This window comes from Lissotriton vulgaris, chromosome 11, assembly GCF_964263255.1.
Source record: "Lissotriton vulgaris chromosome 11, aLisVul1.2, whole genome shotgun sequence".
NCBI lineage: Eukaryota > Metazoa > Chordata > Amphibia > Caudata > Salamandridae > Lissotriton > Lissotriton vulgaris.
Genome location: NC_141699.1, coordinates 124,390,407 through 124,409,679, shown reverse-complemented (window position 1 = coordinate 124,409,679; position 19,273 = coordinate 124,390,407). Strand labels below are relative to the sequence as shown.

Genomic DNA, 19,273 nt, shown 5'->3' with positions numbered 1-19,273 from the left:
CGAAAGATGTCGTGAACTACCTCTGGATGGAGCCTCCACTCGTGATCGGCAGAGAACTGCCGACAGAGTGTCTACACGAACGTTCTGAACTCCGGCCAGATGATTTGCCATCAGACAAATCTGATGGTCCTGAACCCAGGACCAGAGACGCAGAGCCTCTCTGCAGAGACACTGCGACCCTACTCCTCCCGTTTGTTGATGTACCACATCGCGGTCGTGTTGTCCGTTAGGACTTGGACCGACTGACCGCGAAGGGAAGGGAGGAAGGCCTTGAGCGCCAGACGAATAGCCCGCAATTCCAGAAGGTTGATGTGAAGCAACCTTTCCTCTGGAGACCAAAGACCTTTGACCTCCAGGTCCCCCAGATGAGCACCCCACCCGAGGGTGGACGCGTCCGATATTACTGTGGCAACCGAAGGAGGAATCTGAAAAGGCTTTCCTTGAGACAGATTGCCTTCCACACTCCACCAAGACAGATCCGCTGCAGTTTCTCTGGAGATCTTCACTGACTCCCTGAGATCTCCGCTGTGCTGATACCACTGCCTGCGGAGGCACCACTGGAGTGCCCTCATGTGCCAGCGTGCATGGTTGACCAACAGGATGCATGAAGCCATCAGACCGAGCAGGCGTAGGACCTTCAGGACTGGAACGACCGCTCCATTGTAAAACAAAGGAATCATCTCCTGTATGTCGCGAATCCTTTGAGGGGGAGGGAATGCGCGACATACAGTAGTGTCCAGTACCGCACCTATGAACAGGTTGCGCTGTGAGGGCACCAGGTGAGACTTGGGTACATTTATCGAAAAACCCAACCTGTGCAACAACTGAGTTGTTTCCTGCAGATGATGGAGCACCTTCTCCGGCGACTCCGCTTTGATCAGCCAGTCGTCTAGATACGGAAACACATGTATCCCCGATCTCCTGAGATGAGCTGCCACCACCGCCATCACCTTGGTGAAGACTCGAGGCGCAGTAGTAAGTCCAAACGGAAGGACCACAAACTGGTAGTGTTGTGACCCAACCGTAAAACGGAGATACTTTCTGTGTGACTTCAGGATGGGAATATGAAAATACGCATCCTGCAAGTCGATCGACACCATCCAGTCTTCTTCCAGCAGCGCTTGAAGAACCTGGGCAAGAGTGAGCATCTTGAACTTTTCCTGCTTCAGGTAAAGGTTCAAGATCCTGAGATCCAGGATTGGCCGAAGCCTGCCATCTTTCTTGGGGATCAGGAAATACCGGGAGTAGCACCCCTGACCCCTTTCCTGCTCTGGAACCACCTCTATCGCACCTTTTTTGAAAAGAGCCAGGACTTCTTCCTGCAGGCGAAGCAGGTGGTCCTCCGAACAATAACCCTGGCAAGGAGGGTAATTGGGAGGGAATTCCCGGAAAGGAAGTGCATACCCATTCCCTACAAGATTGAGAACCCAAAGATCCGATGTAATTAATTCCCAATCTTGTAGGAAATGAGTAAGCCGACCCCCCACTGGGCCCACATGATCCGGAATGGCGGATCTAGGGCTGCTTTGCTGCATTGGCTGGGGGTTGGGAAGGAGAGGAGGAGGAGGAGGAGGAGGAGGACTGACGACCTCTAGGGCGGGATCTTTGTCTGCCCCTGTACGACTTGTACAGCGTATTTTGTTGCTGCTGAGGCTGCTGCTGGGAAGGTCTGTAAGAGCGAAAGGAAGATCTTCCGAACCCCCTGAAGCGTTTACCAGTAGTTCCTCTGGACTGAAGACCCAAGGACTTTGCAGTGGCCCTACTGTCCTTAAAACGTTCCAAGGCAGCATCAGCCTTCTTGCCAAACAATCCTGAGCCATCAAAAGGTAAGTCCAACAATGCAGACTGGACGTCCGCAGAGAACTCTGATGACTTAAGCCAGGCGGCCCTCCTGGTGGCCACAGATGAACCCATGACCCTTGCCACCGAATCAGCAGTGTCCAGGCCACTCTGAATCACCTGTCTCGCAGCTGCTTGAGTGTCTGAAATCACCTCCTGAAAATCCTTCCGGTCATCCTCAGGAATTTTCGGAACTAGCTGCTTGACAGAATCCATCAAGGCATGGATATATCTTCCCATCAGGCACGTTGCATTGGTTGATTTTAATGCCATACTGGCTGATGAGAAGACCTTCCTGGCACCCTGATCTTGCTTCCTGGATTCCTTGTCCCCAGGAACCTGTGGGAAAGCTCCAGCAGACTTCTTCGAGCAAGCAGCCTGCACCACCAAACTCTCAGGCAAGGGATGAATAGATAAAAATGCAGGGTCCTCAGGTGCCACTCTGTACCTCCTTGCAACAGATCTCGAAACTGCAGGAGCAGACAAAGGCTTCTTCCACACCTCATAAATGGGCTCAGTCAAGGCCTCGTTGAAGGGTAACGCAGGCTCAACCACTGACGAGGGAGAATGAAGAACCTCAGTCAAGATGTTAGGCTTATAGTCAGCAGTAGGAAGAGTAATGTTCAAAAGGCTCGCTGCTTTTTTAATAACAGTGTGATAAGGCACCACATCCTTTGATGGCACATTAGAAACTGAAGCCAACTCCCATTCAGGTGACAGTTCAAGCCCACTGGCCTCACACAAATCCTCAAAAGGATCCTCAGAATCCCGTAATTCTCCTTCTTCAGTATCCGAATACTGATACCTATCTTCTTCCAGGAGTCTCTGAGCCCTTCTCCGAGACCTTTCCTTCACAATCGAAGCCAACGGGTTCGGAATCGACTCCGACGGCGCCGGAGCCGGCGTCGAACCCGACGTCGGACGAGGCTTCTCAGCTCGAGGTCGGACAGAATCTTGCCTCGGAGCCGTAGGCATCGGCGTCGATGAGACTGGCGTCGACGGAGTCGGCGTCGAGCGCTTCGGCGTCGACGACACCAGAGGTGTCGGTAAATGCCAATGCGGTGGTATAGCCGGCATAAAAGGCATGAAGGGCGCAGGGGCATAAGCTTGGGGAACACCCAAGTTGAAAGCCATAGGACCCGTGGGACCAACAGGTGCACCAGACGGGAACATTGCCCTAGAATAGACACCAAACATGGCGTTCAGGAACTGAGATGGATCCTGACCTGGAGCTGGAAACTCAGGATAAGAATCTCTGGGTCGTTCCTGAGGAGGCGGAGTCGAGACGACGTCTACCTCTTCAACGAGTCCTGGAACCGGGGTCGACGAACCCGCAGGCACTGGAACCTCGACTTCACCAGCCCCCTGCTCCTCACCTTCATCCTCCTGACCAGAAGGATTGGATGGAACTGGAGAATGGACCTGCTCCTGTGATTCGGGCGAACCTGGTTGTGAAGCCTCACCCACAGAGACATGCTCCGACTCCGAAACCACCAACTCTTTACTCAGGAACTTAACCTGGGACTTCGGTCTCGAACCAGAGTCTTTCCCGGAGTGATGACGTGACTCGTGGAACCTCTTCTTGTGCTTCTTCCTCGAAGACTTCGACGCGTGAGCTGAAGACGACTCCGAGCGTGACCTCGATCGAGACCATCGAATTCCTTATTCCACTTGTTTAGTATATGGTTTGTTGCGCCCCTAGGGCAACATTGTAACTTGTGCAACTTATTGTATTTTTTTTAAGAGACTTGTCATGTGCTTAGCCCTCTGACCTCATAAAGAGTTCAGAGGTGTATGTTAGTTAATAAATATCTTGTTTATTTTCATAACTACCTGTGTGGTGTCCTTTCATTTGGTATTCAAGGGGTTATATGTGGTAAAACAGCTGGGTTCACATGCCAAAAGAGTTTAGCCTAAGGCACAAGTTACTACTTGTTTAACAATATATCTGTGAGAGACATTAGTTAGTGATAGATTCTTACCTTAGAATATCCCCAGGCGTCAGACTGGATCCGGAAACTTTTGCGTAGCAGTACTCTTGCGCGTCGGTAGGCGTCGTCTGCGGCTCCGCATCCGTCGTCGGCGTCGTGGGCGCCGTGATGACGTCGTCTGAGTACTTAGACACGGCCTCCGCGTGCTGACGTCAGTTCTTAGACACAGCTTTTCCACGCCAGAAGCGCAGAGCCATGCCAAAAACCAACACTGGTGCCATGAAACTAGGGCCCTGAAAGGGGATGACCTTAACCCTAGATATCGGTTCGCAGAACGGGGAGGATGGGTGAGTCGGTAAGTAATCTATCACTAACTAATGTCTCTTACAGATATATCGTTACACAAGTAGTAACTTGTGCATCTGAAAGAGACACGTTAGTGATAGATTCCTTACCTTAGAATAGATACCCCAGCAATACCAACCCCGTGGTGGTGGGTCTGCGAACCAATAATCACACCAGAAAGTCCTGGAGGACGGAACGGCCAAAGTAGCCATCCCTCCGGACTTGACTGTCCAGGCAATAATGTCGTGCAAACGTGTGCAGCGAGGCCCATGTAGCCGCCTGGCAAATGTCCTGCAAGGGCACACCTCGGCCCAAGGCAGTTGTAGTGGCTGTGGCTCGAGTGGAATGAGCCCCCAGCCCAACAGGGGGTTCTTTCTTAGCCAAGGAGTAACACGCCTGGATGCACAAGATGATCCACCGGGAGATGGTCTGCTTGTGCACCGCTTTCCCTTTCTTAGAGCCCGCGTATCCAACAAAGAGTTGAACATCCACCAGGAACTGTTGTGTGCGATTCAAATAAAAGGAGAGCGCACGTTTTGGGTCCAGACGGTGGAGCCTCTCTTCCTCTCTCGAGGGGTGCGGAGGCGGAAAGAAGGTGGGCAAGGTGATGGATTGCCCAATGTGGAAGGCCGTGACTACCTTGGGAAGAAAGGAGGGCCTTGTTCGTAACACAACCATGTCCGGATGGACTGAAAGGAAAGGAGGCTTACAAGAGAGAGCCTGGAGCTCACTCACTCTCCTGGCAGAGGTGATGGCTACCAGGAAGGCAGTCTTCAAAGAAAGAAGGCGAAGAGGACAGTTGTGAAGTGGCTCAAAGGGAGCACGCATCAGAAAAGTAAGAACCAGGTTCAAGTCCCACTGAGGCATCACGAAGGGAACAGGAGGAAACGTATGAGTGATGCCCTTCAGGAATCGATTAACGATAGGGGACTTGAACAAAGAAGGTTGATCAGGCAGCCTCAGAAAGGCTGAAAGAGCTGAGAGATAGCCATTGACAGTGCCCAGAGCAGAGCCCTGCTGGGCAAGAGAGAGAGGAAAGAGGAGAACCTCAAAAGGGGGGCATTAAGGGGATCCACAGCCTTTGCTGTGCACCATGCCACAAATCTTTACACCTGCAGGCGTATACCGATTTTGTGGAGGGACGCCTGGCTGCCAGAATGATGTTACAGACTTCAGGAGGCAAGTCAAATGGCCTCAACTGTCGCCGCTCAATCTCCAAGCATGGAGGTGGAGACTAGACAGGTTCGACTGACATACTGAGTAGCTCGGGATACCAGTACCTTCGTGCCCAGTCCGGAGCCACAAGGATGACTTGTGCCCGGTCGCGCTTGATATTCTTCAGCACTCTAGGCAGAAGTGGTATAGGCGGAAAGGCGTACAGCAGACCACAACTCCACGCGCGACGAAAAGAGTCTCCGAGCGAGTGCCGCCTTGGAAATTCCAACGCGCAGAACTGATGACATTGCGCGTTCTCTTCGGTGGCGAATAGATCTAACCAAGGCTCTCCCCACTGCTGAAAGAGACCTTGCGCCACGTTCGAGTTCAGACGCCATTCGTGATCCATCATGCACCGGCGGCTGAGTTCGTCCGCCCTGGCGTTCAGAGAACCTGCCAGGTGTTGAACCATCAGAGTCACGCCCTGATGTTCCAGCCATTGCCAGAGGCGCAGAGCCTCCTGGCAGAGGGTCCACGACCCTAACCCCCCTGTTTGTTGCAGTACCACATGGCGGTGGTGTTGTCCGTGAACACCTGCACTACACTCCCTCGGACGGGAGGAATGAATTCAGTGCTAGACGAATCGCCCGCAGCTCCAAAAGGTTAATATGGAGCCGGGACTCCGCCGGAGACCAGAGGCCTCTGATCTCCGAGTCTCCCATGAGGCCTCCCCAGCCCTGGAGGGACGCGTCCGTCACAACTACGTGCTCCGGTTGGGGAAGGGAGAGGGATCTGCCGTTGACCCAATTGCGGTCCGCGAGCCACCACTGCAGCTGTCTCGCAGTGCCCTCCGAGATCAGGACATGGTCGGACAGGTTGCCCTGATGCTGGGCCCACTGAAACTTCAGGTCCCACTGCAGAGCCCGCATCCGCCACCGTGCGTGATGCACCAGAAGGATGCAGGAGGCCATCAGCCCCAGAAGCCGCAGCGTCAACCTGACCGAAACCCGGGATAAAGGCCGGAAGGTAGGAATCAGAGCCTGTATATCCCAAACTCGCTGTTCGGGCGGGTAAACCCGAAACTGCGCCGAGTCGAGAACCGCTCCGATGAAAAGGAGCTTCTGAGAGGGGCACAGGTGTGACTTCGGCACATTGATGGAGAACCCCAGCTGGTGCAGGAGATCCGCCGTAGTCTGGAGGTGGCTCACGACTGTCTGGGGCGAGCCCGCCTTCAACAACCAGTCGTCGAGGTAGGGGAAGACTGAGACCCCCAACCTGCGCAGATGAGCTGCGACCACCGCCATCACCTTCGTGAACACCCGTGGGGCGCTGGTAAGGCCGGGGGGGAGCACGGTAAACTGAAAGTGCTTGTGGCCTACCGTGAACCGCAGGTAACGCCGGTGGGCCGGCAGGACGGGGATGTGGAAATACGCATCCTGCAAGTACAACGCTACCATCCAGTCTCCTGGGTCTAGGGCAGCTAAGACCTGAGCAAATGTCAGCATTTTGAACTTCTCCTTCCGGAGGAAGCCGTTGACGTTCCTCAGATCCAAGATAGGGCGTAGGCCCCCTTTACCCTTCTTGGGCACCAGAAAGTAGTGGGAGTAGCAACCACGTCCTACTTCTGGCCCAGGAACGCGCTCGATGGCCCCCTTGGCCAAGAGGGCCGAAACTTCCTCCTGCAGGAGCCGCAAGTGATCGCCCGATACGCGGTGGTGTTGCGGTGGCATGGCTTGAGGAGTCGTCTCGAAGGGGAGGGAGTAGCCCCTCCGGACGATCTGCAGCACCCACCTGTCCGAAGTGACAGTGCGCCAGTGAGAGTGGTGATGGCAAACCCTGCCTCCCACTGGCGTCACATGGGCCGAAAAGCATAGACTAGGAGGGTTTAGAGGCGGATGCTGCGGGGGAAGGTGTGGACTGACCTCGCCTGTTTCCCCGACCACCTCCACGGCGGTTTCCACGGCCGCCGCCGCGCTGGATGGCAGTCTGCGGCGAGTGGCTGGCGGCACGTATGGGGACACCCCTTCCTTGGCCACGAAAGAAGCGAAAGGCACCCGTTTGCTGGCGCGGGGCCGAGAGGCCCAAGGACTTGGCCGTAGCCCTGGAGTCCTTAAAGCGCTCAAGCGCGTGGTCTGCCTTGTCGCCAAAGAGGCGACGGCCATCGAACATCAGAGTGTTCTGGACATCTGCCGAAAAATTGGAGGATCTCAGCCAGGCGTGGCGTCTCACCGCCACCGTCGTAGCCATCGCTCTGCCTAGCGAGCCGGTGGTATCCAGTCCACACCTGATCGAATACATGGCTGCATCCCGGCCCTCCACAAGGGCGTGGCCGAGTTTGGCCCGTACCTCCAACGGACACTCTGGCAGCACCTCCACCACCGTTTCCCAAAGAGGCATGCGGTGTTGGAAGACCGCAGTCCCAAACTAAGGGAGGAGAATATCTTTTTACCATAATTCTCATACCTCTTGGATTCCCTTTCCGTCGGAGCCGTCGGGAATGCGGTCTGGGAATTAGAGTCCTGGATGACCAGACTCTCGGGGGTGGGGTGGGAGGACAGGAAACATGGGTCGCCCGGAGCCGGCGGTGCCGTCTGGCCACATTCCTATCTACGGGCGAACCCGTAGTGGGCCTGGACCAAGTGCCCAAAAGAACGTTGGTCAAGGCCTCATTAAAGGGCAGCAGAGGTTCAGCCGAGCATGTCTGCGGTTTAAGGACCTCTCCTGAGGAGGTTAGTCCTCACGGCCGCGACGGGGAGCTCAAGGCCCAAGGCCTTGGCAGCCCTCGTCAACACCACACCATAGGTAGCCCCCTCCTCCGAAGCCACGGTAGGAGGAGAGACAAAACCAGTCTGGAGAGGTGTCCAGGGCACTGGCCTCCCCAAGGTCTCCTGCCCAGTCCTCATGAGACTGACACTCCTTGGTCAGAGGGTCCTCAGACCTCTCCCAATCCTCCTCTTCACCCATCTCCTGAGACTCAGGGTTGTAATTGAATGGGTTCGGTTTGTAGAAGTGGAAATCTCCAAACGGAGTCGGGTGCGGCGCCCAGCGGCGCCGCTCAGATGTCGGAACCGAAGCAAAGGAGGTATCGGGGGAGGCGCCGCCCGAGGACGGCGCCGGAGGTGACACCAGACGGACAGACGCCGGGGGGGGTCGTAAGGTCCACCGATGACGATCCAGAGCCCGAGGAAGAGCCAGCGGCGTCGGGCCCGAAGGCGCCGGCGGCACTGGAGCCGCTGTTCCTTGCGGCGCCGGGCCCGAAGGCACCGGCGGTGACGGGATCGTGGGGCTCTGCGGCGCCGGGCCCGAAGGCGTCGGGCCGAAGCACCCGACGGCGTCTGGGTCGAAGCCCCCGACCCGCTAGGGCCCCCAGACGGGTCCGCTGGGCCCGAAGGCGCAGCGGAGCCCGTCGGAAGAGAAAGGGACCTCATGGCCATGAGGAAGCGCTCAATCTCCTCCGGCGTCGCGTTCTGCCCAGGGACCGGAGGGTGTGGGGCAGGACGAGACGGCCGCGACTCCGGAGGAGCCGCGTGGGCGGTGTCACCCGAGCCCCAGTCCGCGTCGCGCGAGCGTCGGGGGGAGTCAGAAGAGCGATGTCTCTTCGACTTCTTGTGCTTCTTACCTGACGAGGAGTGGTGCCGACTCCCGGAGCTGTGACGGATCCGTCCCCGCGACCTGTCCCTCGACCTCCCGTGGGACCGGGACCTGGACCTCACTCAGCGCGCGGCCGACTGCCGGAGTTCGAGCCGCCTGCATACATAAGTATTTGCCTGGCTTTCCTCGAGAGGGCCCCACAGTCGGGGCAGGCCTCGTCGTCGTGGTCGACGCCTAGACAAGTTAGGCACAGGCAGTGAGGGTCCGTGACCGACATCGTGCGGTCGCACTCCTCACAGTGCTTAAATCCCGGCATCCCTACGGCACCGATCGGAGTAGTTGGACTACGAGAAATGATCAAAAATTGATCCAAAAAGTTAGTCAAAAATTTACTTGGGTAACTGCTCTTTCCAGATCTGCGCTGGCTGGCGCGGAAAAAAGAAGAACTGACGTCAGTACGCGGAGGCGGCGTCTAAGTACTCCGACGACGTCATCACGGCGCCCACGACGCCGACGACGGACGCGGAGCCGCAGACGACGCCTACCGATGCGCAAGGGTAGTGCTACGCAAAAGTTTCTGGATCCAGTCTGACACCTGAGGATATTCTAAGGTAAGGAATCTATCACTAACGTGTCTCTTTCAGATGTAGTGAATTCGGATCTGGATGAAGTACTTGTCCCTGGGACATCGTCAGGAGCAAAGTTATTGGTCAAAGGTGAATCAAGCAGCTCCGTGAACCAATGCTGCATGGGCCACCAAGGGGCTATTAGGATCATTCTGCACGGTTCCTTTTTGATCTTTGTCAGAATGTGTGGCACAAGGGGAATTGGAGGAAAGGCGTAGGCAAAAACGCCTGAACATGACATCAAAAACACATTCTCCCAAGACCCCCATTGGTGAAGCCAGCTTGTGAAGAACTGCCATTTTTTGTTCTGCGCTGTCGCGAAGAGGTCCACTGACTGTTCTCCCCATCTTAAGAAGATGTCTTTTAGTATACCTTGATTGATTTCCCACTCGTGGCAGGTTGATTTTAGCCTGCTCAGAGTGTCCGCTTTCACATTCCGATCTCTTGGAAGATTTTCCCCTTTTAGGGATATTATATTTTGAACAGCCCATTCCCATATTTCTTGGGCTTCCTGAAACAGAAAGAGTGATCTTGTACCTCCCTGTTTGCTGAGATAATGCATTGCTGTTGTGTTGTCTGTCCTGATTAGTAGAGTTCTTGTAAATTGATGTGAAGTTGCTGTTCCTGCAACTTCCAACGACCACTGACCTGGAGGTCTTGAAGAAAGGCTCCCTAACCTTCCAGGGATACATCAGTGGTAATCACCAGCGGAGTTGACTTGGGAAGGAAGGAAAGACCCACTGAAATATTTTGTTTTTGGGTCCATCACGCTACTGCTTGAACCATAGCCGGTGTGATCTTCACAATGCCGTCGAAGGATCCCTCTGCTTGACGACATTGCCAATCCAGTTATTCCTGCAACGGACGCATTTTTAATTGGCAGAAAGGAACGAGGGGGATGCAAGAGGACATCGTTCCTAGTAGTGACTTGTAACGGCGTACTGAAAGACACTTTCTTTTTGCAAACGCCAGGGAAAGAGAGATTAGCCTCAGTTGTCTCTCCATGGAGGGAAACGCCTAGTTTACTGTGTTGTACAGAATCGCCCCCAAGAATGTGATGTTCCTTGCAGGATGTATGGATGACTTCTCCGTATTCAGTCAGAACCAGCTCGGCAAACAATTCCACGCATGCCACTGTTGACAATAGAACCGCCGTTCGTGAAGGCGCTTTGACTAACCAGTCGTCCAGGTAGGGAAACACCTGGTGTCTGTTTCCATAGAAAAGCCGCCACTGGAGCCAGACATTTTGTAAAAATTCTTGGGGACTGATTTGAGGCCGAACGGCAGTAGCTTGTACTGGTAATGGTCTCCGGCTACCGCAAACCGAAGATACTGACTGTGGGAAGGATGAATGTAGATGTGGAAATATGCATCCTGCAGGTCTAAGGTGGTCATATGATCCCCTGTGTTTAAGGGTAGCAGAATGTCTTGGAGGGAAACCATCCGGAAAGATTGCTTCTGGACATAAGTATTTAGATCTCAGGTCCAGAATAAGACGCCTCGGAAGAATATTCTTTCAGACTATTGATCCCACTCTGAGCATTGCCTGAATCTCCAGAGGCATCGGATGTAGATGCTTGACCTCTTGATGTGTCGGTGGAGTACAAGGGGGATTTGATGGAACTCTAGAGTATGTCTGGATTATATTACATTGAGGACCCATTGGTCCGAAGTTATTTTTTGCCAATGTTGAACATAAGAAATTCTTTCACCCAGGTTGTAGTTGTTGCAGGAGTTTACCCGGGATTCCTGCGTAGAGAGCGTTGCCTTAGTCCAGCCTGCTGCTGACAAGAGCTTGGGTCACCTTTCTTCTGGTTTCGGGTGGGATCGTGCGAAGCATGCAGAGGGTGTTGTAGCAGGAGGAGGAGATGGCGTTGACCTGCTTTGACATGGAGAGGGAGGAGTTGAGGATGAATTCCAGGTTGCGTGCATGGTCTGTGGGTGTTGGAGCTGCTCCCAGTGTGGTCGGCCACCAGGAGTTGTCCCACGCAGAGGCGGTGTGGCCGAGGATGAGTACTTCCGTCTTGTCCGAGTTCAGTTTCAGGCGGCTGTTCCTCATCCATTTGGCGACGGCCTTCATTCCCTCGTGGAGGTTGGTTTTGGCAATGTGCGGGTCCTTGGTGAGGGAGAGGATGATCTGGGTGTCGTCGGCGTAGGAGATGATGTTCAGGTTGTGCTTGCGGGCCACTTGTGCGAGGGGGGGGCCATGTAGACATTGAACAGAGTTGGGATGAACCCTGGGGTACGCCTCAGATGATGTCGGTGGCTTCGAATTGGAAGGGTGGGAGGCGTACTCGCTGGGTTCTGCCGGAGAGGAAGGACGTGGTCCAGTCCAGGGCCTTCTTCTGGATTCCGGCTTCTTGGAGGCATGTTCTTAGCGTGCAGTGGCAGACTGTGTCGAAGGCGGCCGATCGGTCCAGGAGGATGAGGGCTGACGTTTCGCCGTTTGCGTCTGATGTCGTCTGTGGTGGCAATGAGGGCTGTCTCCGTGCTGTGGTTTCATCTGAATCCGGACTAGGAAGGGTCAAGGATGATGTTGTCCTCGAGATGGCGTGTCAGTTGTATGTTGGCGATTCTATGAAAGTTCCAACACTGGAGTAAATTAAAATAAGGCCTAAAGCTCGCTCCTGCAGAAGTGACTGTGACATAGTCTTCAAGGTAAGAAGACACAGTGTACAGCTATGGAGCAGCTCAAAAGGTGCACACATCGGGATTCCTAGGAAAAATCTTCCGGATCTAGGCTGTGCCTGGGGGTTGCCTTAAGGCATGGGTACTCATAGTACGGCCCGCGGGCGGCCCAGCAAGCCTTCCCTGGCGGACCGCGGACCTCGCAGACATCCTACCAATGTATTTTTTTTCTTTTAAAGATTGTCTGCTGCAGCGCGACTCTGAGAGTCTCTGCTGCTCTGTGGTGGCCAGGGGCGGGCGATTCTCACTTAGCTAGAGTGGAGCTGCAGGGGCCTAAGAGGTGGAATACAACAAAGCCTCATTAGCATTCAAATGGCCTTTAACGACCTGTGAAGTGCTTGGGTGTGGCTGTGTGTGTCAGGAAGCTGTCTCACCCGGGGCTGACACACAGGCAGGGTGAGATGACAGAGGGTGACAGAGGGAGGTCGAAGGGACAGAGGGAGGGATGGAAAGAGAGGGAGACAGAGGGGGAGAGGGAAAGGGAGAGAGAAAGGGAGGGAGAGAGAGAGGAGAGAGAGAGAGAGAGAGAGAGAGGGGAGAGAGAGAGAGAGGGGAGAGGGAGAGGGAGGGAGAGGGACACAGAGAAAGGGAGACAGAGAAAGGGAGACAGAGGGAGGGCGACGGAGGGAGGTAGGGTGACGGAGGGAGGTAGGGTGACGGAGGGAGGTAGGGTGACGGAGGGAGTAAGGGTGACGGAGAGAGTAAGGGTGACGGAGGGAGTAAGGGTGACGGAGGGAGTAAGGGTGACGGAGGGAGTAAGGGTGACGGAGGGAGTAAGGGTGACGGAGGGAGTAAGGGTGACGGAGGGAGTAAGGGTGACGGAGGGAGTAAGGGTGACGGAGGGAGTGAGGGCGACGTAGGGAGTGAGGGCGACGTAGGGAGTGAGGGCGACGTAGGGAGTGAGGGCGACGGAGGGAGTGAGGGCGACGGAGGGAGTGAGGGCGACGGAGGGAGTGAGGGCGACAGAGGGATTGAGGGCGACGGAGGGAGTGAGGGCAACGGAGGGAGTGAAGGCGACAGAGGGAGTGAGGGCGACAGAGGGAGTGTGGGCGACAGAGGGAGTGTGGGCGACAGAGGGAGTGTGGGCGACAGAGGGAGTGTGGGCGACAGAGGGAGTGTGGGCGACAGAGGGAGTGTGGGCGACAGAGGGAGTGTGGGCGACAGAGGGAGTGTGGGCGGCAGAGGGAGTGTGGGCGACAGAGGGAGTGTGGGCGACAGAGGGAGTGTGGGCGAGGGAATGTGGGCGAGGGAATGTGGGCGAGGGAATGTGGGCGAGGGAATGTGGGCGAGGGAATGTGGGCGGGGGAGTGAGGGCGGGGGAGTGAGGGTGGGGGAGTGAGGGCGGGGGAGTGAGGGCGGGGGAGTGAGGGCGGGGGAGTGAGGGCGGGGGAGTGAGGGCGGGGGAGTGAGGGCGGGGGAGTGAGGGCGGGGGAGTGAGGGCGGGGGAGTGAGGGCGGGGAGTGAGGGCGGGGGAGTAAGGGCGGGGAGTGAGGGCAGGAGTGAGAGGGGGAGGGAGAGAGATAGACAGAGGGAGGGAGACAGAGGGAGGGAGGGAGGAAGGGAGGGAGGGAGGGAGGGAGGGAGTGAGAGAGAGGGAGTGAGAGAGACAGTCAGACAAACAGGGAGGGAGCGAGGGAGGGAGAGAGGGATCAAGGGAGGGAGAGAGGCAGCGAGACAGGGAGTGAGAGGGAGAGAGGGATGGAGGGAGAGAGCGAGAGAGGGAGGGAAGGAGAGAGAGCGAGAGAGGGAGGGAGAGAGGTAGGGAGGGAGCGAGGGATGGAGAGAGCGAGGTAGCAAGGGCTGGAGAAAAAGAGGGAGGGAGGGAGAGGGAGGGATCGAGAGAGGGATGGAGGGAGACAGAGCGAGAGAGGGAGGGGGCGAGGGAGGGAGATAGATGTGTGTATGCCGGGTGTGGTGGCGCAGTCGAAGGCATCCGCTGCAGGGACCTGTGATCTCTCCCACTGACCCCGCCCCCACCGGTGCAGCCCTCGACAACAAACCACAGTGTAAATTTGGCCCCCGAGAGAAAGTTTGTGAGTACCCATGCCTTAAGGTGTGGAATCTGCGGTTAGAATGGCCATTACTTTTTTGTGTTCAACGATGTCAAGTGTTGCCTCCTGCTCCCTTGTTGCCTTTAGTGATCCATGGAGCATTTATTGCGGGACCTGGATTTGTGTTTGGCCCTGGGACACCACAGACGAACGTTATGCAGGTGTAAGAAGCAACATCTGTTACCAACAAGAGTTGTACATTGTATGAAATTGTTTACTAGCTGAAGGAGTACCCACCTCAAGTAATAATCACAATCTTTGTAAGGTTGAGCCACTAAGTAAACCTGAACTCAACCCCCTGGTAGCCATGTCACAGAGCAGACAGGAGTAACTTAGAGGCAATGTGTAAATTATTTAAACTTACTTAAATAGTCAAGGTGGAAACGCAAAACAATAAAAAAATTGAAAAAATGAAAAATCGGTTAACATTTTATAAACAAAATGACAAAAAACTGACACGTGGAACTAAAGATTCATTTTTAAAGTTTTAGGTAGAAAAAGTGCCAAGAAACACAGGGTCAAAAATCTGATGTGGACTACAATGGAGCTTGGGTCAGATACACTAATCAGATTTGTCCTGGTCAAAGATTTTACATTCTGGCTTTTAGTCCTTTAAGGCCCAATCTACCATAGAGGTACACTTCTAAAGCCCCAGCCCTAACTTCAGATTTAGGCAGTCCCTGTATCCATACCAAACTTAGAGACAAAAGTCTGGTAGGACAAAACTGAGCTTTCGGCAACCAGAAGATACACACAATTTGTTTGCCATTCTGTTTCCCTCTGTTGAAATGTGCCCTCAAGCAGGTCTTAATACCCCAGCAGGACTTAGCACTGTGTTGCAAACAAGAGGCCCACTGTGATAGAGGATGGTCTGCATGGCGAGAAAAGGGATGAGTGCAGGTCAGGGTGTTCACTACATCTGCTTGTGACAGGGAGGTCTCTTTCTCTATAAAGCTGATCAAGTTCTTGAGCCCAGTTCCCAGGGCATTCTATTAAGGGGCACAACACCACCTCCCCATCCCCAAAGCTGTTTGATTCCTGTCATGAGAATAGGGTCACACCTCATTCAGGCCGAATGAAATGCTAATTACTGGCTGGCAGTAGGGAGAAGGCAAATGTTCTCTTTCCAAAACATTCATTAAAAATTCCACCAATAAATTGGGCTTGTAATTAATATTTTAAAAAGTCCAAAAATGTAATTTGTAGCCGTTTCCTGGGTAGAGATAACATTTATTATCCTTAATATTGTATCCAAATGCTTTTCTATGGAACAGTTAACTGAGCAGCAGTAAAATTAGCTTGGAGGTGCTAGACACAGTAGGGACATGTTTAACATTTATATGTCATGACTTTACAAACCATGCACCCAGTCTTAATGGGCATTAAGGGTGACTTGTAAATATTTAAAAAGTATGTTGCAGGCCAGTCAAAATGGGCAGTTGTGGCCGGTCGAATCTGCAGTTTGAACCTGCACATCCAGGCTGCTAGCGGAAAACTGCAGTCATGTTTTCATTACAGTGGATGGCACAATGAGTGCTGCAGCCTATTAGTGCATTTAACTTTCAGGCCCTGGCTACACTTTTGCAAACACCCACTAAGGACTTCGAGGCAAGTTAAATATGCCAATTTCATAATATTGAAAGGAGATGCACAAGCAGTTTACCATTGGTTAATCTGGGTACAGTGCATGTAGACATAGTTCTTTAGTCAGCAAAAATAGGATTCAGCAAATAGAACCTCTGGTGTGAACTTGCAGGATAGGCAAATTTCAAAAATAGCGTTTCAAGCCTGTAGCTTGTCAGCTATGGAATGCTTGTTTCATTGATAATTTTAATTAGAAAAAACATAACTTTGCTAAAAAACAAAACCTCCTAGATCCTTGCCAATGGTATGCCAATGGTATGTAAAACAGAAACAAATGTCAGTACAGAGGGGTGGTGCCTATATGCAGCTCCTAGCTGAAAATGATTCACTAGTAGAACACAAGAGCTATTTCAGGATCAATCTGGCACCAGGGGATTCGAAAGATAAGGAAGCTGTGGTAGAAGTATCCATCAGAAAAACAAATGCCTTATCAGTTTTGTATTTCTATACAAGCTTCCTGCGCTGTAATTTAACCTGTCCAAGCTCTGCACTTCCACAAAGCACCTGCTCAAACTTTCTTTGCCTTTCTGACTTTTGTCCTGTTTTCTCTCATCAAAGATCAGACTAGTATAAATACATTTTTAGACGGCCTTTATGCTATTTATTTGTATGGAGAAAAGGCCTGTGTTACTTCAGCTTAGTCAGGTCTACGTTTAGCTCATATTGTATCTCACACTATCAGTTAGATTCAGTTATTGCTCTGAGGCTCACAACCATAGCTCCAATTGTCACATTCACACTCCATAGTGGATGAACAGTTGGAACATTTATCAGTCAATCTGTCCGGGGATTTTCTCATTCTTCTAGTAAATATTTGACTGGTCAATTAGTCTACTAATAAAAATCTACACAGACTTCCTTGTTCCATCTATGGTTCTATAATGATCTCAGAATGTTTCTTATTTAGAAAACTAAGCTCCTGTTCCCCCTGAACACATCTGAGGGGTTCTTGATTTCTGAAGCCCTGAAAGGTGCAAAAAGCAGCCTATAATCACCTCTGAGCTACAAAAATCCAGGCTCTAATCTAATGCTATGTCACATGATAGTGGTGTGCCTGACCTTATCATACAGTTAGCAAATAGGCTTTCAAAGTGCTTTTAAACCCACATTAGCAGCAGTTAGCGCGGGGACACACTGTTTTCTGTGTAACCAGGCGCTTAACAAATGGCTTATTATTATTATTATTATTTTTAGGAATATATTTCTATACACAAAATACATGGAAAAGATAATGCAGAGGTAGTGTGGACTGCCATTTTATCAGGAGAGCAGAACACATTGCTTACCTTAACTTTCTCCTCATAGAGCTGCTCTTTCTGCTTTAGATGTACCTCCAAATGCTGAGCTCCAACCTGTGCCTCTCGACACTTCTCTTCTAGCTCCTGAACACAAAATATTTGGTCATTCAGAAATACCAAAATAGCACCAGTAAGTCTATCTCAACACAGTATATAATAGAAATACAGACAAATTAGAGGCACATGTATACCTTCAGAGGGCCCACTTTCCAAATTCCTGGGTCGCACAACAACGCAAAATGATCACTGATCCATTCTGTATTTGGTGGCTACACAAACTGCCTACAGAACTGGGAAATGATATACACCAACACTATGTTCTTCATTAAAGAAATAGGGACCTACCTAATGAAGACTGATCTCAAAACAGTTTAAACTTGCTCTTGCACCCACCTCCAGCCATCAAAAAAGGTCTGTGCTTCTGTGCTTCCATAATCACATCTCCTCACTTGAAACATCAGTTTAAAATATTGTTGGAAGGACTATACACCAATATACTGAATTTTACATGCTAATATAATGGTGTCTACAATAGTTTTCAGTTTAATAATCGTATATTAGCAGCTCAGAAACAGTGTAACCAAAAGCTACTGATGACCAAAAAGCATCCTAAACAACCATCTCTTTATGAAGAAAAGAAAATTATACAGGCAAAACCAATCTCTACCTTAAATGTCCTGAACAGAATAATGCTCTTCAAAGAAACTTCACTAGCAGTCTGGAGGATCTTGAAGTGTGTTGCATGGCATACCTTTTTTCATGGCTAATAAAAGTCTTGATCTCTTATGGACATAAGCATTTTCTTTAAAGTGAGGCACATGTGAAATAAAGACATTTCAAATGGCAAGAAGGCAGAAGACTACTTTGTAACCCACATTACCCATCATAGTTTCTCCTTTCAAATATGTGCAAGGTTTCAGAATACATTTAAACTGAAATTTCTTACAAGCAGCACTTTACCTCCTTGCAGATTAACAACATTTTGGCAGTCACCCATGTTGGCTATGTAAATCTCATGATAATTCCCTAGATAAAGCAAATAATTAAACTGGAAATTATGTGGATAGACAAACAAGTTACTTACCTTGGTAACCCTCTTACAGGTAGATACTTTACCTAACCACTAATTCCTCACCTTTTGAATATTTCAGACTGGATCCAGAAACTTTTCTAACCCATGTGTGCTGGTAGGAGACATGCAGCTACGCGCGGGTGTCATTTCACACCGGAAGTGAGGAACAGCCTATGTGAGCCACTAGCATGCCAACGTAAATTAGCGTTCACCAGCGGGCAGATCTCAATACTGGACTCCTTTTTTAGGTTGAAAAGAGCCAAGTTCACACAACAAGGAGTATGGGAGGGTCTGTGAGGAATCTGTGGTTAGACAGAGTATCTACCAGAAAGAGCAAGGCCCCCTTTTAGCTTCCTTGTATGTTGATCATGTGATGCCGTTGGTCAGAGATCCCAAGACTATTTTACCCCCTCTGTTACACGAGGTTGTTAGTTTCAGGATGCTCTCGGGTCTTACTATTAACTGGGGTAAATTTAAAATTTTCAGTCAGTCAGTTAAAGTAGGCTTTATTTCGATATGAATATATCTTTAAAAGCATCACAATACAGTTTTAAAATACATAAAAAGCCTTATTTGAAATACATATGAAGCATTATTTCATAAGAAAAACAGTTATACAAAAATCGAAATACGAAATACAAATGGCGACAATAAATTACATAAAATAGCCATAAAATCTCAATTAAACAATGTAAGAGAGCCTTTTGGACCTGATCAACCAAGCCCAGTTTAAAAACTTCGCCAAGCCACAGACAAGTAGGGGCCGTGTATCCGATTTCAGAATGCGTAGGGCCTCACCACAATGTCTTGTACCTAGTTCTTTGCAGAGGGGTTTCAACCACCTAATGCGAGGCGCATTTTATGCGGGGCAGATAAAAAGAAGATGAGGTACTGTCTCGATCATGGTCTCACAGAATGGGCAGAATGGAATGGTCTGTGCTGGGGGCTTCCATCTGGCAGTCAATTCGTGGACAGGTAGCACTCCGACTCTAAATTTAAAATATAGAGCCCTATCTCTAGGTTTAGTGATGAT

At 51.6% G+C, this 19,273-nt stretch overlaps 1 protein-coding gene across 1 annotated transcript in view; it reads right to left on the bottom strand.

Annotated features, from left to right (window-relative positions):
- CIT (citron rho-interacting serine/threonine kinase) overlaps positions 1-19,273 on the bottom strand; it is a 1,473,679-nt gene that overhangs the window by 877,261 nt on the left and 577,145 nt on the right. The window contains exon 19 of the mRNA XM_086942878.1: positions 17,157-17,252. Coding sequence (XP_086799004.1) covers positions 17,157-17,252 — 96 coding nt within the window. The remainder of the gene's footprint in view (positions 1-17,156; positions 17,253-19,273) is intronic.